Source organism: Silurus aristotelis, assembly GCF_946808225.1.
Source record: "Silurus aristotelis genome assembly, chromosome: 24".
NCBI lineage: Eukaryota > Metazoa > Chordata > Actinopteri > Siluriformes > Siluridae > Silurus > Silurus aristotelis.
Window position 1 is genome coordinate 12,493,903 of NC_139597.1, and position 23,155 is coordinate 12,517,057.

The following is a 23,155-nucleotide window of genomic DNA, read 5'->3' on the forward strand; positions in this document are numbered from 1 at the left end:
TGAGCTACATAAAGGATCGTAGAACCTTAGATGTCAATGGGTGTCACTCGAAACACTCAGCTACACTTGCGATGCTTGTCTATGACTACTGAACGGAAAGAAAAAAGAAGCAGCTAAATTTTGGCGAGGTGTCCATTTTTGTCTTTAAATTTCATTTGCTACATATTGTGCCTTTCACATTACTTAATGAATAGCAAAAGGGCCTGAACTGTCTGGCTTACTTCTTTTTTTTTTTTTTTGAGTGGGGGAAAAAAAAAGTCTAAGACGAATGTGATTTTGACAAATATTAATCATTAATTAGAATTTGATGCTTAAAGGCAATTAAATACGATGCCTTTGTGCTACTTGAAACATAACCTTATGACTTGCACTTATTTAAACTAACAAATAGGTTTTTTTTTATTTATTTTTTATAAACCCCCATATAAATGTCAGTCAGAGACTGAGCCTGGGAAATAATGCAGGGATTCACAGGTCTGATTAATATAGTTTATTATATAATATATTTCCAGTTAATTAGATACCTGGACTTTACACTTACTGATTAAGCATTGCGCAGACCCTCCATATTGATGTCCAATATCTCTTTTCATTAATATTCAAGATAGAGGAGGCTGATAAATTGAGCTACAGCCAGAAATTGTATATCGTTAGTAATTTATTTACAGTCAGCTCGAGAATTACTACCATTTGTGATAAAGAATGGTCAGATCAGGGCATCCATATAGGGCTTTTCACTGGACTTTAGGTAGGGCAGAATGGTCATGTGTACAGCTGACTAATAAAAAAGTACTATTTTATTACAAACCAGATACATAAATAAAGAAGATGGAGTTTGTTTCTTTGAGTTATTTCGAATACTGAGCTTTGATTTATTTAAAGAAATACTCCAGAATTTTAAAAACTGCATCTACTGTATCTATAGTATTTTACTGTATTGTAAAAAAAAAAAAAAGTAAAATCTTGTTTAGGTGAAATTTACATATGAAGGGGGGAAGATCAGTTGCTGGGGAAGTTACACAAATACACACATACCCTATATATATATAGCAAATTCAGTCAAAGATGGCTGAAAATAAAGCACATACTTTTATATCCTTACAGAAATTTTTGTTAAAACTCACAGGGAAATAGATTAGGAAGTTTAGAACAGATTAGAAATTGTTTTGGAAATAATTTCACATACACTTACACACATTGGCCAGAAATCAGGCCCAAAGTTCTGAAAATTATGTTAAAATGTGTTTTCATACAGTAAGGCCTGACTGGTTACTAAAATATTTTTTTTTTAAGTATAAATTATTTAAATCTGTTTAGATCCAGTGTGGTTTAAGGCTGTAAAGTACAGAAGGAAGATTTAACTGGCTAAAACATAGAAATAAATACCTATTACTTGCTGTATTGTATTTTTAATTATACTTTAATAATAGCTTGGTGTCTGGGGGGAATACCTTATGAATCTTAATTAATACAGATGCTCCTCTGCAGAAGTACTGTTATATGAACACTCAAACCTTGCATGTACCGTATAAGGGGGAAAAAAAAACAAAGGACTGTGCTTTTTATCCACATCTTTGGGCATCTCGAATGAAGAAAAATTACAACACTAAAAACCCAACCACGTATGATTTTACAAACCAATTAAACACATGTACTGTGTTTTACTAAATATGAACAGGACAGAAATGAGAGAGTAAAAAAAAAATTTGTTTTTGACCACTGGGCTCATAGTCTCAAATCTTATTTGAGAGCAGCTGCTAAAGTTTTGACAAGAGAGAAAACATTTTCCAAACACACACGCACACACGCACGCACGCACGCTCACACGCACGCACGCTCACACACACACGCACGCACGCTCACACACACACGCACGCACGCTCACACACACACGCACGCATGCGCGCGCGCGCGCACGTAAGCACCACGCTTGTGCCAGGGTGATGTGAGAGAAAAGGAAAGAAAGAATAAAGCAAAGAGGAAAGAAGGAGGAAACAAATACGTATGAAGTCGAACATGGCCTTCATGCATCACAAAGCGGAGCTGGCTGTTACTCCATGCCATGCAATGCAATTATGTGACAATAAGTGCCTGACATGCGTGGCAAAGACAACACGCAGATAGAAGTCGTATTCCAAAGTTCATACTGAAAGGTTACGCTTATATAAAAGTATCCAACAGTAAGAAAATCAACATGTAAACACTGAGTGAGAGATTTAAGAGAGAGCAAGAGAAAGAGAGAGAGAGAGAGAGAGAGAAAGTGAGAGAGAGAGAGAGAGAGAGAGAGAGAGAGAGAGAGAGAGAGAGAGAGAGAGATTGAGAGAAATATACATAAGTAAAAGGAAATTGTAAGTTTCCAAAGTTATTTACAACAGTCAAGTGATTTGCGGCCAGAAGAAGTTGAACCTCAGGCCTTCTCCTGGAAAAGCATGCAGCTCTAAGAAACAATACCAACTGATCCCCTTTTTCTTCTTCCGTCCAACAGTGAGTCTGAACAAAGATCAAGCTCAGTCCATTTTAGTGAGGCTACAAGAGATAAGCCAGGCTCTGACAGAGAAAGAAGGAGAGAGAGAAAGACCCTGACAGAAGAATGCTTGTAATGGAAGTAAATTAGGCCTCACTGGCCCTGTTTGGCCACGGTGTCTTCATCCTTCCAGTGCCTATAGTGCAACGTGAGAGAAAGAGACAGATAGAGAAGGGGGAGAAGTGCCCCTTTACATAATTAAGAGAAAAAGATTGAGAGCGGGTCAGATTTGGGTCTGTATCGGCTGTCCTGGTGGCGTATAAGGTGGTGGTGCGGGTAATGGTTTGATGCCTCTGGTCCTCATGTAGGACAGGAACTGGTCCGGAATCTCAGCCAGGACATCCTTTGCCAGCCGTGCCATGCTAAGGATGTGGTTCCCTGTTCGGTCAATGTAATCCCGAAATGGGACAAACTGTCAGTGAAGAGAGAAAAAGAGATTTAAGGGTTAAACAAGGATAAGATAAAAATATGCCAGTTTTTTAGGAATAAAAAAATAAAACAGAAGACAGATTAAAAAATCTCTCTCAAAGTATGGTCTGAAGCATAGCTAGCCATTGGGGCTGTGATTTATTTTTAGTTACAATGCTGGAGATTACAACCCACCATTATCAAAGCCAATTATTTGCAACCATTATTATACCCTATATGGCTATAAAAGCTTGTTAACAACTAAAAATCACACCAGTATATGCTCTGGTGAATATCCCATTCCTTTTTGGCATGTGACTGCAAGAATTTGGGGATTTGAAGGTGGTACGTTAGTGGTTAAGGCATTGGACTTTGGATATAATAATCATGAGTTCAAATCCCAGCCACACCAAGCAGCCACATCTGGGCCCTAAACAAAGCCCTTGACCCCATAACTGCTCACTTGTTTGTATAGGATAAATGTAAGTCACTCTGGATAAGGACATCTGCCAAATGCCATAAATGTAAATGTAATTTGTCAGAAGAGCATTACTGAGGTGGGGTATTGATTTCAGGTGAAAAGGCGTGGTGTATTAGTGACATTACAGTTAATCAAAAAAGGTATACACTAGGAATAAGGTCAGGGCCCTGTCAACGCCACTTCAATTCTTCCTCTCTAACCATGACAATTCATTTCTGCACAGTGTCATTGTCATGATGGACTAAGTTTGGGCCTCTTTGTTCTAGTGAAGGAAAGACTGTAATGCTACAGCATTTAAAGCCAATATATATATATATATATATATATATTAATTACTTTTAACTGCAAAGGCAACAGTTTGAAGGATCCAACAAGGAGATTGAATGTTTTTGTCTCTATAATATACAGTATCTCAGAAAAGAGTAATTACACCCCTCACATTTCAGCAACCATTTTCTTCTCAAGGGACATTACTATAGAAATTAAACGTGGATATATTTTAGAGGAGTCAATGTGCAGCTTGTATAGCAGTATAGATTCATACATTCAGAGATTATTATCAAAATAACTGAAAAAAAGGGAGTACACCCTAAGTGATCATGTCAAAACTGTGCCCAAAGTGTCAATATTTTATGTGAGCACCATTGTAATCTATCACTGCCTTAATCCTTTTGGACATGGAATTCACCAAAGCTGCACAGGTTGTTGCTGAGATCCTCTTTCACTCCTCCATAATGACATCATGGAGCTGCTGGATGTTAGACACATGGTGCTTCTCCACCTTTCTCTTGAGGATGTCCCACAGGTGATCAATAGGGTTCAGGTCTGGAGATGTACTTGGCCACTCTATCAACTTCAACCTGAGCTTCCTCAGCAAGGCAGTTGTCATCTTGGCAATGTGCTTGGTGTCATTACTATGTTGAAAAACTGCCGTTCAGCTTAGTTTCTGAAGGGAGGGCTTCATGTTCTGCTTCAGAATGTCACAGTACATTTTGGATTCCATGTTTTCCTCAATGAACTGCAGCTCCCCAGTACCAGCAGCACTCATGCAACCCCAGACCATTATCCTACCACCACCATGCTTGATGGCAGGCAAGATACAATTTTCTTAGTTCTCCTCACAAGGGCGTTGCCACACATGCTGGACACCATCTGAGCCAAACAAGCTTATCTTAGTCTCATCAGACCACAGGACATTGTTCCAATAATTCATGCTCTTGGACAGGTTGTCTTCAGCAATCTGTTTGCAGGCTTTCTTGTGAGCCAGCTCCTTCTGGGATGACGGCCATGCATACTGACTTGTTGCAGTGTGGGCCATATTGTCTGAGCACTGACAAGCGGACCATTCACTTCTGCAACCTCTAAAGCAATTCTGACCACACTCATGTGGCTGTTTTTTTAAAGCAGCTTCTGCAACTGACGCACAGCACGAGGTCTCACCTTTCTTGATCATCGACCCTTGCAAGGCCTGTTCCGAATAGAACCTTTGGAAAACCTCTGTATGACCACTGTACTGTAACTCAGTTTCAGTGTGTTACCGATTTTATTATAGCCTTGAAGAGCAACAATTCTAATTTTCAAATCCTCAGAGAGTTCTTTGCCATGAGGTGACATGGTGAATATGTCACCTCAGTGGTCAGTATGAAAGAATTGTACTCAAGGTACCAAATTTTAACTGCTCAAATACAAGATGGTCCAGTCAAGCAGACAAAAACATGAACATGATGAATAGGACACCTGGCTTTGCATGGTTGCACGACGTACAGCTGTTATCACTTATCACGCATGTTGCCAGTTATTAAAAAAAATCAGTTATAAAAAAAAATGGCTGTATGTTAAGTTATTTTTAGAGGACAGTAAATTTATACTGCTATACAAGCTGCACATGGAATAAAATATATCCAAGTTTCATTTCTATAGTATTGTGTGTTGAGAAGATATACTAAAATGGTTGCTGAATTGTGAGGGGTGTATTCACTTTTGTGAGATACTGTATTTGTTATTGGATTCTTAGTTTCTTAAGACTCAGATAGTCAGTTTGTCTGGTCGCATAAACTGGACAGTCTTAATCAAATTCATTAGAACATGAAAATACTTCCTCTTTGAATTTATTGATGATCCTTTCTTTACTTGAATATAAAAAAAAAAATAATAATTTACTGAAAAATCTTTTTATTCACTTAATATTTCTTTTACAAGTCTCAAATCAAGCACCAAAATCCACCATGATGCACACATCCAGCAATGAAAACCGTCCATGTGGAAACATAGCAAAAGTTCTGTTTGGTGTCCTGATGATTTATTTACATAATTCAACAAAACAATGTTAAGTTTGGTTTCACTAATAATAAACATACATTTGCAAAAAGCATCCATATTCCATATCACATATCACAAAATGTACATTAAAATAAATAAATAAAAAAACACTTACATTTCATTTAGAAACCCTTGTGCAATTATTTTAAAGTAGTATTAAAGGTTTTTTCTTTTTTCTTTTCAGAGCAACAGCACTTTTGGTCAAAAAGTTATCCTCCAACCATGGTGACTGATGATTCTAATTCTTAACATCACAAAGTCGTCAGAGGAAGAAAGACAATGCAAACGGCTCTGATGAAGTGAACCTGACACAATTCGTGCAGATTTTGGCAAGACATTTGCATTGATTTATAAGCAGCAACTATCCAGCATACATAACGTTTAAGCAAACAGAATATTCGGCATCTGCATAATAGTACTGCTGAGGCATCAGCCACACAAAGGTAGTCAGGTTAAAAGCATATTGAAACGAGAGCCAAATCAACTTAAGAATTATTGCTTGCACTGAAGGCTGAAGAAATAAGCTGCAATGTGATTGACAGAAGGGTGTGGGTCAGATCTACTGGTATATTAGTGTGAATATTTGCTCAGTCAGAAATGCCTTTTAGGCTCACTATGATGAGAAACCAGATCAGAAATCATGTTAGTGTTGGGGGGGAAGTTAGGAGGAGGGGTAGTTGGCTCTGGCTTTCACACAGTTGTTGGAAAAAGAAAGATAGAATGAAAGAACAGATGAAGAAAGAGAGACGATTGGGGAGAGGTGGGAATAGGAAAAGAGAGAGAGACAGACGGCTGTAGGAGTCTCCCTCCATCTGCTCTAATGAGTTTGAGGGGGCTGAAGTGAAACACAGAAACTACAATTGAAGCCTTGTACCTCTAATGCCTTCTAACACACTAAAACATGCATTATTAAAGGTGCAATAACAGCATCCTCTGGTACAATCTTATAAAATATTGGAATATGAGAAACAGGGCTTTCTCCTAGGCTGGAATATTACATGGTAACAAATATCAAAAGTTCATGTGAGATTTCTTTTTTCTTACCCAATGGAAACCAATCCAATGACATGCATTTATAACAGTAAAGCTAAAATATTAGGTTATAATACAAAAATAACACTTTTATAAAGCAAATGCTTTATTTCTTTCATTAAAATGTCTTGCATGTATTGAAATTAACATTACCAAAGGCTTTAAAAGCTGGCACTGCTCTCTAGATGCGATTCTAAATTATAATAGTCATGTTTATGCAGTTCCTTAGGGAACAGATGCCGTTCTATTTTAACCATTTCAGTATTCACACACTTCACCTGAGAAACCAGTTACCATTAACCTTAACAGAAAACATAATAAAAAAATGTCAACGTAACAAACACAATAACTATACACATTGTATTAGTTGACAAAGATTATATTATTGCTCACACTCAGGTTTATGTTGGATTTACATCTGGTTTACCAAGTAAACTGACAGATCTGAAGGTCTGTAATAGTGACAATATGGACATAGACTACTGTTTAATACTAGTTTAGGAGACCCGATTAACATCTGTGATATATCAGGCTGTGTTCAATGAAACTAAAACACACTCATATCTAGACAGTGTGGAAAATATATACAGGTAGTCCCTGATTTACGATGGAGATGCTTGAAAATATCACAAGTCGAGATTAGCTTAGCCTACCAAGAAGTCTTAAAGAATGGTGATAAATGTATAGGTAGTATAGGGTTGTATACTGTTAATTGTTAAGAATTTAACGATTGACAATACATAATTTAGAAAACAGAGCAATTTACAGTGCCATACTATACAGTATATATGTATGTGAACCATCATAACTCAGGGACCAGGTTTAGGGTTAATATAGGGTAAATATATTTAATCATATATAATATTTTTTATAATATATTATATATATTGTATATAAATCTGTAAGTGAATCAAGATTAAGATTCTTTGAAACCATTAAATCTATCAGATCCTTCAAGGAAAATATGTAAAGAAGTATTAGTTAAATATTGGCTCAATCCCAATTCTAAAGTAGAACAATTTTATTTTATTTTTTTTTGCATTTCTGAAAAAAAAATATTTACACTTTAATTATTCACAAAATATTCATACTTTTTTACATGCTGTGTGAGCATGTGTACATAAATGCGCTGATGAGCACATCATACCTGCACAATGTCCCTTTCTGCATATCTGCCTCTGGATGAAATCCTGACTTCATCCCCATCCAACTCGATCATGGCTGCACGAAAAAAAAAAATAAAAAAATCAGCTTACTAACACACGCTTGATCAGTGGCATGGAAACTGTATTTGTCTGTGTTTTTGTGTGTGTGTGTGTGTGAGAGAGACAGAGGGAAAGAGACAAAGAGAGAACTGAATGACTGACATTCATAAAAGAGGGCAGATGGAAAATACAGCATATAGAAAATAGGGAGAATAAGAGAAACTAGAAGAGTGCATGAAAGTGCCTTCAATGTCTTCTTCCTTTCAAATTCTCCATTAACATCAGTATGTGAGGGCGGCAATGTGATGCCAAGCTACTCAAGGTATGTGTGTGTGTGTGTGTGTGTGTGTGTGTGTGTGTGTGTGTGTGTGTGTGTGTGTGTGTGTGTGTGTGTGTGTGCGCGTGTGAATTTGAGCTGGAGAGATATGCCATTGTCACATTACATGAACTTTCTCACAGCTAGCGCATATACGGAGCTCGTACAGAGACTCCACGTTGAGCGCCACAATAAAGCAGGAGGCAGCCGGCAAATTACATTCAGTCATGCACTGAGACGCCTCAGTGAGTCAGCGGGAGGGTGTGTGTGAGAGAGAGAGAGAGAGAGAGAGAGAGAGAGAGAGAGAGAGAGAGAGAGAGAGAGAGAGAGAGAGAGAGAGAGAGAAAAATAGAGGTATAGACAGCAGCTCCAAATGTGTTGGAATGAAACAGAGGAAAGGCTAGTAGCTATGCAATTCAAAACAATACAATGAATGCAAGAAAGATCTAGAAGAAGAAAGTTCGGTTCAAATCCCATATTTGTATACATTTTGCACACATGGTATGTTAACAATGAAACGTCAACATGATGCACTTTGATATGCCAAAAAAAGTTTTAAATTATTATTTGTAGTGTAAAATGTAAAACCACAGTTTATAGTATGGTGTTTAAGTTGCAGATGAAGTATCAAAGTAAGAATAAAAAGAAATGGGTTCCTACCATCAAACTCTGCTGGTCCAACTCCAACAATGATAATTGACATGGGAAGACATGACGCCTTAAGTGGAAACAAATGACAAACCAATTAACACATGACATAGAAAACCCCAAACATTTAAATGTAATAATTCAGTTTAAGAAGAAACACTGTAAAATAAACAAATGTTTGGTAACAAATCTAATAGAGAATTAGCAGCTCTATGCTAGGTGCTAGTGTTGTGCTGGCTTGACAGGTCATCCATATGGATGAGAGTTGTCTGCAGTCTGCAGACCTCCATGGATTGGGCATAAAAAAGTAATAGAGTCCTCAGAGAGGAGATTCAATGACGATTCATATATGACAGGTGTCCATAGAGAAGGGAATGGGGAGAGAGTGTGAGCGCTATTAAAATGACAGAAAGAAAGAAAGTGACAGAGATTTTGTATGTGTCATAAGGCATGACTAATCTGAGGAAAGTCTGGATACCCACAGAGTCCCTCAGTTATTGTCTTTCATACTGAAATCCTCTGTTCTCTCTGTTCATAAAACCTCATCTCTCCTTTTAAAAAAAACTCTTTTGTAATACCTTGAATCTTCTATTCCTTTCATGCAAATATGGCTTGACTGTAAAGCTCAGATGGCAAAAAGATTTTCATTGAGTTTATATATGGAAATGAGAGTGGCTTAGACTGGGCCGTGCCTGGAAGTCCATATATTTAGATTTAAATTTAGAGCATTCTCAGCCTTGTTTTGAGAAGCACTTTGTAATTTCCACAAAAGTAAAATTATAATTCCATACCCTCATGCTATTACAAACAGGTCAGAATGCAAGAATACTATCAAACCCTTGGAATAGAGTTAGCAATCGGACAAAAGTTTTTTTTTCTATATACTGTTTAAGAGATTGTGTTAGTCAGTATTATTAGCTAACAGGACAGGATTTTATTACTTCGGGGAACTCTCAGCAAGAGTTACCTAAAAACACTCTCAGTCTGTGTTGCACAAACTATTAAAATATAGGACTTTGATACCTAAACTCAAAAGCAGGCACTTTTCTAGTTTTACTTACAGTATGTAGAAAGAAATGGAGTATTTTTGTTTTACTTTCACTGGAGAAATATGTAAACAATGTTCATCATAGTTTCACTCAAATACCAAAATGGTTTACTGTCCATTGTTTTATTCATATTAACTTTAAACGAATAATTTTGCTTCTGGTAATTTTTATTTCAATGTTTACAAGCAAAGGAACCCAGAGTGGAGGTTAGAGTTGGTACATCAAATGTTGGTACTTTGACTGGTAAAGGGAGAGAGGTAGCTGATATGATGGAGTGGAGAAATGTAGATATGTGTGTTCAGGAGACCAAGTGGAAAGGAAGTAAGGCCAGGAACACTGAAGGTGGGTTTAAACTGCTCTATTATGGTGTGGATGGAAAGAGAAATGGTGTAGGAGTGATCCTGAAGGAAGATTACAGTAAGAGTGTAGTGGAGGTGTAGAGAGTTTCTAATAGGGTGATTAGACGTTAAAAGGGTTATGATAAATATTATCAGTGGTTATGCTCCACAATTGGGTTGTGAGAAAAATTCAGGCATGAGTTAGATGAAGTGGTAGATGGTGTATTTAGGAATGGAAGACTGGTGATTGGTGAAGACTTCAATGGCCATGTTGGTGAAGGGAACAGAGGTGATAAGGAGGTGATGGGTAGGTATGGTCTTAACGAGGGGAATGTGGAAGGGCAGATGGTGGTAGATTTTATGAAGAGGATGGAAATACCAGTGGAAAATACTTATTTTAAGAAGAAGGAGGAGCATAGGGTTACATATAAGAGTGGAGGAAGGTGCACACAGGTGGACTATATTTTATGCAGGAGATGCAACCTGAAAGAGATTGTAGACTGTAAGATGTTGGCTGGGGACAGTGTAGCTAGACAGCATCGGATGGTGGTCTGTAGGATGGTTGTGGAGATGAAAAAGAAGAGATGAAAGTGAGGACTGAAAAAAAAGATTAGATGTTGGAAACTGAAGGAGGAAAATGTAGTGTGAGTTTCAGGCAGGAAGTCAGACAGCGGCTTAGGGGTGGTGAAGGAGGTGGTGAAGTGCTGGATAATCAGGCAACTACTGCAGAAGCGATAAGGGAGACAGCTAGGAAGATACTTGGTGAGACATCTGGAAAGAGAAAGGAAGACAAAGAGACATAGTGGTGGAATGAGGAAGTGCAGGAGAGCATAAGGAGAAAGAGGTTGGCAAAACAGAATTGGGATCGGCAGAGAGATGCAAAAAAGTATGCAGGAATACAAGGAGATGCGGCAGCATGTGAAGAGGGATGTGGCAAAAGCAAAGAAAAAGGCATATGAGAAGCTGTATGAGAAGTTGGAGACTAAGCAAGGGGAAAAGGATTCGAACCGATTGGCCAGGCAGAGGGACCAAGCAAGGAAAAATCTGCTCATAAGGGATGCACATGGAAGTGTGTTAACTAGTGAGTAGAGTGTTTTGAGAGTAAGTGAGTATTTTAAGAATCTTATGAATGAGGAATAAAAGGAGAGCGATGGTTGGATAAATTAGAGATGGTAAAGCAGGAAGTAGACAGGATTAGTGCGGAGAAAGAGAGAGCAGCTATTAGGAGGATAAAAAGTCGGTTGGACCAGATGACATACCAGTAGAAGCATGGAGATGTTTGAGAGAGATGGCAGTGGAGTTTATAACAAGATTGTGAAAAATAAATAGAGTGTGCTGGTATCGATTTTTAAGAATAAGGGAGATGTGCAGACCTGCAGTATGATCGTAAAGCATACGACAGGGTGCCCAGAGAGGAGTTGTGGTATTGTATGTGGAAATCAGGTGTGTCAGAGAAGTATGTGAGGGTGGTGCAGGACATGTTTGAGGACAGTGTGACAGCAGTGAAGTGTTTAGTAGGAATGACAGACTGGTTTAAGGTGGACGTGGGACTGCATCAAGGATTGGCTCTGAGCCCCTTCCTGTTTGCAGTGGTGATGAACACGTTGATAGACAAGGTCAGACAGGAATCTCGGTGGACTATGATGTTTGCAGATGATATTGTAATTTAAAGTGAGGGTAGGGAGCAGGTTAAGAAGAGCCTGGAGAGGTGGAGGTACATGCTGGAGAGAAGGGGATTTAAAGTCAGTAGGAGTAAGACAGAGTACATGTGTGTGAATGAGAGAGAGGGCAGTGGAGTGGTGCGGTTGCAGGGAGAAGAGGTGGAGAAGGTGAAGGAGTTCAGGTACCTGGGATCAACAGTTCAAAGTAATGGAGAGTGTGTTAGAGAAGTGAAGAAAAGAGTGCAGGCAGGGTGGAGTGGGTGGAGAATAGTGGCAGGAATGATTTGTGATAGAAGGGTATCTGCAAGAGTGAAAGGAACAGTTTTTATGACTGGGGGTGAGACCTGAGATGCTGTATGGTTTAGAGACAGTGGCACTGACAGAAAGACAGGAGGTGGAGCTGGAGGTAGCAGAGCTGAAGATTTTCATTGGGAGTGACGTGGATGAACAAGATTTTTATTAAAAGGAGAGCCCTTGTAGGTTGTTTTGGTGACAAGGTTAGAGAAAGGCCCGGTTGAGAAGGTTTGGGTATTTGGAGTGGAGGGACATGGGGTAAACTTGTAGGAGAATTCTAAGGACGTAGCAGCCAGGCAGGAGGAAAAAAGGAAGGCCAAGGAGGAGGTTTATGGATGTGGTGAGGGAAGACATGCAGGTAGTTGGTTTGAATGAGGCAGATGTAGAGGACAGGGGGGGTATTAAGAAAGATGATCCGCTGTGGTGACCCCCTAACGGGAGCAGCCGGATAAAGAAGAAAACAAAGCTAAAAAAGTGATTAAAAATGCATAATAGAGACAATAATCTATAAAATAACATTATTTTTATTGCTTATTTTTATTTTACCTGGAACAGAATTGAAGTGAGACTTGATTTAACAATGAACAACTAAGCCATTTAAGGCTGATGATTTACGTTTGCTTAGCTTATTTCTATATAAAGCTATATATTCATATCAAGTGAGATCATAATGTTGGTGGGAGAAGATTAAGCTTAGTATTTTTCCCTGTGGAGCATTGTGTCTTTGATCAAGCAGTCTTTATTCTAAGTCTATTACAAAATTTTGAACATGTTATCGGAGTAATGATCAGCGTATCACTTCATCATTTCATATTGTTGTATAGATATGATGCTCACATTGACGATGGACTCTTTGGTCTGGGCCATGTCTGAGATAACTCCGTCTGTGATGATGAGGAGGATGAAATACTGGGACCCGTCCTTCACAGAGGCAGCGTACCTGAAGACGACACATACACACAAGACATTAATCATCTGCATCAAGACAGGTTTCTGATTGACGCGTAACACCATCGTAGTATCTTAAGGCTGAAATTGTCCCATGTATTTTTGTTGGACAAGAGGAATTGATGTCCCTCGCAGTTCCTTTTCGAATGTTCTTAATTTTTTGTCTCTGTCCCCTTTGCCTTCCTCATGGATTATCAGTAAAAGCCTATTTGTAGCCATGACTGCTAAATGTGTAATATACATCTAAGTAGAATAAAATTACGCAGAGAAAAAGTATTTTCCAGCCGTAGCAATTAAACACGCTCATGCCGTAGACAATGCAAACAACCTTGCAGCAGTTCTGTCACAAAGAACATGATAAAAACAAAACATTCACCTTAATGAAAGGAAATGAAGTGAACAAAACAAGTACTCCTTAACAGGTCTAATCATCTCTTAATTAGCATCTTTTCAGAAAAACATTTTTCTTTATCAGGATGTGTGTTACCTTTGCACTCCCACTCCCTCGAAAGGCTTAAAGATATCTAGGGGCCAAGTGGCCAGCTTCTTCTCTTTTACTTAAAAGTGTCACAACCATTTTTTTGCATTTTATTTTCCAATCTCTTGCTATTTCTCCATGCTTATTTATAAATAGTGAGCCTGCGAGCTATACACAGAGCGTTATTGTAACAGCTTAGTTGTATATCATTAAAGCGCGTGGGCGTGAGCTGTGCCACAAACGTCAAGATAAAACACTGAGAGATGACAGCAGCGTGCACTGACAGCTCAGCCCTCAGCACTGATGTCAATACGTGCGCTCATGTGTGTGACAAGAGAATCAGTGGCAATGAGTCTGTTAAGCTGGGCAGCTCTACATGTCATCCTTCTGACATGGTGTCATTTCCTGCTCGATATGATGGACACCAAATATTAGCGTTTCTTTAATTATGAGCAGCCAGTATAATTTCTACACAAAGTATGTGAACGTCTTCATTGATTAATTTTCTTAAGAGCAAATATCACAATTGCTTTTTGAAAATTAAAAGCGTTTTTATTTATTAAAGAGTGCTGCAAGACAGGGGTTTTATCGATTCATGTTTGATTTGGATATCGATTTTTTTTTTCCTCCAAATAATATTGAAAAAGCATTTCTTTGAACAAGCCTCAGTTCTTTAAGAAGACTTAATGGTTTATTTGTACACTGTTTTATTATAAACACTATTAATTAAGGTTCTTTACTCTAGTGTGTACATGCTACTAAAGCAATCAACTAAATAATTATACCACTTGACATTCTTGTTAACACTTAAAGGCGGAGTAAAAAAAACAACAAAAAAACAAGCAAGTGGTATATTGTTAGCAATAGCGGACTGTAATATTATTTAATGATTATGTAATGGGAACTGATGTGGATGTTAACATCAACATTAGGTAATAAATCATTTATAAAATACAGTAATCCCCGCTTAATCCCCGCGAATCTCGTGCCCCCTGTTTATCGCGGAATTGCATTTGCCACATTACTAATTAGTTTGGCTGATTTTCCCGGTCTCTCGCGGATAGCAAGATAGACCAAAACACATATAGGGAATTGTTTTTAAGAAGTTTTATGTTGGAATATTAAAATGTATTAATAAAACTATCATTATTAATTTTCAAATGAAGTAAAATGTTAATACAGAATGTAACCGATTAGAGGGGGATTACAATATAATATGTATATTATTGCATATAGTTCATAGATAAACTTATGGAGACTAATAAAAAAAGTCTATTTGTAAGCTTTATTTCTGTAAAGCTGCTTTGGGACAATGTCCATTGTTGAAAGTGTTATTCAAATGACACTGAATTAAATGTATTCATACAATGATTATGATTAATAAAATGATCTTCAGTGATCAAACTATGGATTACTACTTATAGATTATTATTGAACCTTATCAAGTTTTTAATGACACTATTAGTTTAAAGATAGTCATAAAGATTTCTTTTTAACTTGACCTCACTTAAAAAAAAAAAAAAATTATATATATATATATATATATATATATATATATATATATATATATATATATATATATATATATATATATATAAAACAAAATGATTCACCGTAAATCAGGAACCACAAGCATTTCCCAATTAAAAAAATAGTTTCCAAATCATTTTTGTTTTGTGTGTGTGTGTGTGTGTATGTCTTTTTAGTGTCCTTGCAGCAAAATAGAGTCTGAAAATTTGATATTAATACCATTTCAATTAATACCCTGTTTATTAATTATTATATAAATAACAATGTATTAGAACAGGCATTAATTAACAAGGATAAATTAGTGCTGTTACACAAAGACATTTGACCTATAGATCCTACCTGAACAACAGTTTTACATAATGATATTAAATACAGAATATATTGACATGACAGTGCGACATTGTTTATTCCTGAATATAGACTTCCTTTGTATGCTGTGCCAGAAGCGTCACAGTGCAGTGCTTACTCTATAAATCATGTGAACCTGAATCATTCCACCTTTTCACACGCATTCACACACCTTGGTTACGTATTGATCAGAGTGTAAACTTATTACATCACGCACAAAGAAAAAAAAAACCACATAGCCGCTGGGTCGTATTGATCCGGAGATTATTTGATATTATCGTGCCGGACACACACACACGCACACACACACACACACACACACACACACACACACACACACACACACACACACACACACACACACACACACACACACACACACACACACACAGAAGAGTGAAGCATTTGCCAGATTCCCTTTATCACCTTAAATAACTTATCACATAAAAGTACAAACCTCACATTACTTAATTTACTGAACTTCCTATAACTCTCTACTGTAGAGTCACTACATTTATTTTAAAAGCAATTTTCTGTAATTTATTTTTCTGCCATGATCTGAGTTGTATAGAAGTCATGGAAAAAAGTTTTCACATGAAGACACAAAGTTACAAAAAGCAGCACAACAGAGAACCACTTTTTTGGGAAAAAATGTAAATATAAAAATTAAATCAAAGATAAAATACGTTACTTTTCCTAAAACAACAAACATATCTATTATCTGATATTTTGGACTAAAACAACATTAGATTTATAATTTTTCATATTGTGATGATGTGGTACATAGCGTGTTATTCTGAGTGTCTTTACTAATCTTAAGATATATATATATATATATATATATATATATATATATATATATATATATATATATATATATACAGTGAGGAAAATAAGTATTTGAACACCCTGCTATTTTGCAAGTTCTCCCACTAGAAATAGAAATCATGAAGGGGTCTGAAATTGTCATCGTAGGTGCATGTCCACTGTGAGAGACATAATCTAAAAAAAAAAAATCCAGAAATCACAATATATGATTTTTAAACTATTTATTTGTATGATACAGCTGCAAATAAGTATTTGAACACCCGTATATCAGCTAGAATTCTGACCCTCAAAGACCTGTTAGTCTGCCTTCAAAATGTCCACCGCCACTACATTTATTATCCTAAATTAGATGCACCTGTTTGAGGTCGTTAGCTGCATAAAGACACCTGTCCACCCCATACAATCAGTAAAAATCCAACTACTAACATGGCCAAGAACAAAGAGCTGTCCAAAGACACTAGAGACAAAATTGTACACCTCCACAAGGCTGGAAAGGGCTACGGGGAAATTGCCAAGCAGCTTGGTGAAAAAAGGTCCACTGTTGGAGCAATCATTAGAAAATGGAAGAAGCTAAACATGACTGTCAATCTCCCTCGGACTGGGGCTCCATGCAAGATCTCACCTCGTGGGGTCTCAATGATCCTAAGGAAGATGAGAAATCAGCCCAGAACTATACGGGAGGAGCTGGTCAATGACCTGAAAAGAGCTGGGACCACCGTTTCCAAGGTTACTGTTGGTAATACACTAAGACGTCATGGTTTGAAATCATGCATGGCACGGAAGGTTCCCCTGCTTAAACCAGCACATGTCCAGACACGTCTTAAGTTTGCCAATGACCATTTGGATGATCCAGAGGAGTCATGGGAGAAAGTCATGTGGTCAGATGAGACCAAAATAGAACTTTTGGGTCATAATTCCACTAAACGTGTTTGGAGGAAGAAGAATGATGAGTACCATCCCAAGATCACCATCCCTCAGCGACAGGCCAGAAAGGTGGAGGAGTGGGCCAAAATCCCTCCTGCAGTGTGTGCAAACCTGGTGAAAAACTACAGGAAATGTTTGACCTCTGTAATTGCAAACAAAGGCTACTGTACCAAATATTAACATTGACTTTCTCAGGTGTTCAAATACTTATTTGCAGCTGTATCATACAAATAAATAGTTAAAAAATCATACATTGTGATTTCTGGATTTTGTTTTTTTAGATCATTTCTCTCACAGTGGACATGCACCTACGATGACAATTTCAGACCCCTCCATGATTTCTAAGTGGGAGAACTTGCAAAATAGCAGGGTGTTCAAATACTTATTTTCCTCACTGTATATATATATATATATATATATATATATATATATATATATATATATATATATATATATATATATATATATATATATATATATATGGGCAAATGTTTGTGGACACCTGACCATAAGATTTCTGTAAGTCTTTAAATGCTTTTTAAAAATCCCAATCCACATTTATTCCTAATTTTTGTAACCAACACTCTTGTCACTAGATTTTCGAGTGTGGGAAACTTGTCATGTTGTAACCGGTTTGGGCCTCCTATTTCAAGTGAGGGTAAACTTTAATGCTATCACCCCTAAAGAGATCCTATACAACTGTGTACCTCTGACTTTAAAGTAACAGTTTAGGGAGGAACCACACACATGCATTGACCCACATGCATTGTCCCAATACAGTACTTTTTTCTATAAAGTGTATATTGATGTGACATTAATAACAGTTCTGACAGTTGTTTCTGGCTGTAAGAGCAGGTAAGAGACTTGATGGACAATGCACATAATCTAAACCAAATATATATATATGAGAACAAAAGTAGGTGGGGTTGATTATTTTCCACTAGCAACATACCCCATCATTATTAATTTCTTACATATTAAACACACTTGAAGAAAATTTGAGATTAATTTTTGATTCTAAACTTTTGTGACAGAAGTAAACATTTGGTAACATTTTTGTCCAGTTTTAAAGATTGCTATAATTGGTTTAAAACAAATAAATAAACAAATAAATTAGGTTTTAGTTAAAAAAAGATTACACAATTTTTTTTAAATAATTTAATTGTTCTTATAATATGCTTTCTTTAAAATATAAAATATTTTTTAATAAGTTTATCAGGTACAAAGAAATGTTTTTCCCACCTACTCTTTAATACATACCTCGCTACGTGATTAATGACAGGTGAGAAGTTGGTGGGTCCGTAAAGCTGCACAGACTTAAGGCTCTGGTAGTACGCCTCCATCACACCATCTATTCCATTACAATATGGGTTCTGTGGGTTTCCATTCTGCATAGCAAACAAACATGGCATCAGTGGAATTAAGCTTTTGAAGCTGTAAAGCTGACATGTCATCTGTGGCAAAAGTCTAGCCCACCCATTCAAAATAACAAGGTCATTTTCACATTAAGAAACCTCACCTAAGAAAATTTATCTTTTCACGCTATCAGATATAAAATATTTTCATAAATATATAACTCAATTTAGATTATAATTTATTGGAATGAATCATGATCGTGTGTGTTTATTACTGTTAAGATGTTTCACTTCACTATCCTGAGCTTCCTGCAAGCAACAGGTGGATGTAATGCCTAAATTTAATGCCCAGTCCCCATAGCCTTCAATTTTTGTGCTTCAGTAAATTATATCATGTGATTTCTTCAATGATCAGTCAAATCTGTTTTATATTTAAACAGCTCTGATATTTTTGTCCCAGTACACGCTTAATTTCAAATGTAGCACACATGGTAATGCTCAGGTGGCTGAAACCTTCCCCTCATTTATTCCTTCTATATGAGATGCATGCAGCAGATATGTAGCCCAGATGGTGAAGCATCTGTCTGTCATTAAGGATAAAGCACAGTCTTTACTGGCCATTGCAGCTTTTTCAGCCTGTTCAACAAACATGTAAGCACATGACAGGGTGCAAAAAATCCCACTGAACATGGGTTCATGCCAAAATGGAATATCTCAAGTAATGTGAACAGGATATGCCTGTACTGGGGTTCATAAAATGGAATAAAAGACAAGTTAATTGCATTTTTACTCTGTAAATATTCATCTGTGGAGGACGATCTGAGCTACATCATTGCATCTGTGCTCAAAAGAATTTGTTATTTTAAGCTTAAAATGAAATACATGCTATAGCACATTTATTAAGGCCAGACAGAACAAAAGCACAAGACAGAGTTCCTCATAAACATACATCTATTCTTATTAATGCACCTTTTCACCATGCTAAAAAGAGAGCAGTTCCACCTTTGTAATATTTTTTTGTATTTTGATTCAAAAGAATGTATAATTTATTAAAATATGTAAGCGGCAAATAAATGAAAGCAGCAGCACCACACTGTATATATAAACTCGAAAGAAACAGCATATTACTGATAGTCTGTATATACTGTTCTACTGATAAAAGGAATTATTTTCTTGTGTGAAATAAAGACTTTAGCCAGGCTAGAAAATTCAATCCTACTGTAGATCCATCACCAATAGATGAAACAATCAGAAACTATCAGCTATCAGTAGGGAAATTACAAAAGGGGACAACAATGAAATCGATACTGACTGTCCAACAACATTATCCCAACAGAACAGCTGCACTACGTGCTTTTAATGGCGGAAAAAGTGAAACCTGAAGATAAATGTTTCTCCGATTACACTGAAAATATATCACATTCCATCTAATGCATTTACTATGTCATTAAATCCAAAATATGACAATTGACCCAAAAATAGATAAAATTGAAAAGTACTGTTTTTAAAATGTTTTGCAGTATAATTCCACAGATGAAAACCAACCCATTGGAGCTAAGACTTCATGTTCATCATTTGTCATTTACTATTAAAATTTATTGTCGTTTTGTAGGCTGTATGCAGTGACTAAATATTCATATAATGTCAGTTAATGAGAAAAAAAATACTTGAGGAGCTGTTTTAGGAAAGTTTAGATTAAAGTTTTAAATTAAGGCTTTAGTGGGTCTACAAAAGCTATCTGGAGATTAATGTAAAGACAGCACAACATTTTTTTTTTAAATGCTCAAAAGCCAGAAAGAAAAACACAGAAATGTGAGGGATCTAATGTTTCTGAATGTTACATAGGTGTCACTCACCAGTGCGAATTCGTGGGAGACACGCCCATCAGGGGGCAGCTTGGCACCAAAGCCCAGTGCTGGGAACATCTTGTCACTGTCGTAGTCCTGAATGATCTCTCCCACGGCTTTGAGAGCCATGCCGTAGGCATTCAGCTGGTATGGGCTCATGTAGTGCAGGGAAGTTGGCTGGGCAGGGTTGCCTAGGAACCAGAATTTCATAGGTCAATATTTTGCTTCACTTAAATGCAGATTGCAAAGAAAAAAAATAAAGATGACATGATATACAGACTATGTTCTGACCATTAAAAATTTTCACATGTGCAGTATTGCGATATAAACATCGTAAAAAAGATTGTTCCTAGGCAACTAGGAAATATTGAGTTGAACATGGCAGGTACATGGCTAGCTAGCACACTGTACTTGCAAATAAAAAAGTGAAAACAAACCTGTGAGGGAAATGAACAATTCCCTGCAAATGAGTTGCTTAATTACCAAGAAACCACACTGCAATTACACTTTGCATTAGTAACTCACTGAACCTCCATGGGTTCTGCAATGGAAATATCAACACTGAGCCACAACTCATGAATTAGGAGTTATCAGAGTAATAATTCTGAAATAGTGACTAGCAGAGCAGCAGGCCATTCGTTGAACACTGAACTTCATTTAAACTCAACATGAGCAAGCTTGTGTGAAATTAATCAGGATAACAAGTGTATGCTAGTGTTAAGACTATTTCAATGTACTTTCCTTAATTCCTTATAGTTGTAAGTTTGCCCCTAATGAAAGAGCCTGTGAGACTGTGGCAAGAAATAAAACTCCCTGAGATGGAATGTGAAAGAAACCTTGAGAGGAACCAAACTCAAAAGGGAACCCATCGTCATCTGGGTGGCACCGAATGTTCATTTATTACCGTTCATCATTGTTAAGGTGTGCAGTGATTAAATGCAACCTGCGATCCTGAGCCACTGTAGTAGACTGTTGACATTAACTACAGTCCATCTACAGCAGCAGGTGAATATTACACCTAAATGAAACATATATCACATGGCCTCATAGCGCCCACTTTATGTGCTTCAATAAAGTTTATCATGTAATTATAATTTAAGATTGGTCGAATATGTTTGATGTAAAAACAGCCTCCGAAATTTTCCTATTAGACTTTAAGTTCTCATGCTTAAAGCCCTCCTGCTCCCACTCAAACAGGTAAGCATTTAAATCCAGAGGTCATTGAATGCTTAATGCTACTTCATCAGTCCTCTGAAACTAGATGAAATGGAATCGGACCTTTAATTTGATCAGGCTTTGACCTCTTCGCTGTTTGCCGTGCTTCTGTAAATGGATCTAAAATGCAGGTCTTTGCTCCTCATCACACTGATCAAAACTCTTTAATACATACCACCTCGCTCATTATGCTGCTGGTGAGCTATCAATGGCTGCTATTTGGGCCTGAATTGCATGCATTTCGATAATTCCAAACAGCCCAATGGTGACCGTTGCACTCACCGTTTGAGGCGGTGAAATCAATTGCCACGGTGAAATTAATCTGAGTCCTGCAGAACAAAAAAGGAGAAAAAGGAGCATTTATTTGTCAGGCTTCAACTTAACATGTGTAATAATGTCTGGCAAGAGCCAGTGGGCTCAAATGAATTAATATCAGCTGTAACCTTGGGACATATTTAAGCTGCAATGTGTGAGAACAAACCTTTGTATTTTAAAATAAAGGTAGTTAATAGAACCTAATTGGCCTTTTTAAAACACTGTAAGTGAAATATATAGGCATTAATGAAATACGCAACCATTAATAAAATACACAACATTACAATTCTATTAGTAATGACCAATGTATGATGATGGTAGGACTTCAAAGTGCTTAGTATGTTCAATTCCTTGATGAAGGATCAAAAATAAATGAAACAGCGAATTCAGTGACCAATTATAGTGGCTACACACAATAAAATATAAATGAACGTAATTTAATATCATTTGAAATTTCTACTGGCATTTACAAGTTAGAATTAGTGATCTGCATTGTGAACAATGAAGCATTAAACAAGCTAAAATTAATTATTAGAGGCTTTTAAATGTGTCTGGTGTTGTCTGGTGTTGTTATCAAGAGCTTGAAAGTTAAAATCCTGACAATCGATTAAACAAAAGAGTCCAAACCATTCAATTCAATTGACTTCGCTACAAACGGTATGAAATGAGTGCATGAACAATGCAATGTCGTGACAGTGGTTTTGTTGTATAAATTGATATAAATTAGAAATTGCATTCATAAAAATGCAGTAATAAAACATAAACATTTGGAATCAATCCCATATATCAGCAAGGCCCTGCCAAGCCATTATTGCCAAACCCTTGAGCAAGCGGTCACTCAAATATCTGTATGTTGTATGCTGCTTTATTTTCAATCGTTTTAAATGAAAGTATCTAGCATAGGAAGAAAAACATAACAACTGTGTTGGAGTCTATAAGGGAGATACTTATTTCTTTACATTTTAAATATCAATAAGAATTAATGGAGAACATTAAGTGGCTAGATTTGTGTTTGTGTGTGTAGTTATGTTTAGCTAGGACAGAGCAGACCAGCCTAGTGCTTTAAGTACGGGCCTGTCTTCTCTAGATAAA

The 23,155-nt window shown here is 36.9% G+C and overlaps 2 protein-coding genes across 4 annotated transcripts in view; one reads left to right on the forward strand and one right to left on the reverse strand.

Annotated features, from left to right (window-relative positions):
• Window positions 1-23,155, forward strand: part of alg10 (ALG10 alpha-1,2-mannosyltransferase) — a 117,388-nt gene that overhangs the window by 23,226 nt on the left and 71,007 nt on the right. The window lies entirely within an intron of this gene.
• The window catches only part of LOC310719113 (copine-8), a 132,296-nt gene continuing 110,189 nt past the window's right edge, over window positions 1,049-23,155 (reverse strand). For all 3 annotated transcript variants that reach the window (XM_083528482.1, XM_083528483.1, XM_083528484.1), the window contains 7 exons: window positions 22,031-22,077; window positions 20,543-20,724; window positions 18,592-18,719; window positions 13,113-13,215; window positions 8,946-9,003; window positions 7,912-7,985; window positions 1,049-2,936 (listed from right to left, as the gene is read on the reverse strand). In XM_083528482.1, the coding sequence (XP_083384608.1) occupies window positions 2,748-2,936; window positions 7,912-7,985; window positions 8,946-9,003; window positions 13,113-13,215; window positions 18,592-18,719; window positions 20,543-20,724; window positions 22,031-22,077 (781 nt within the window). In that variant the 3' untranslated portion in view covers window positions 1,049-2,747. The remainder of the gene's footprint in view (window positions 2,937-7,911; window positions 7,986-8,945; window positions 9,004-13,112; window positions 13,216-18,591; window positions 18,720-20,542; window positions 20,725-22,030; window positions 22,078-23,155) is intronic.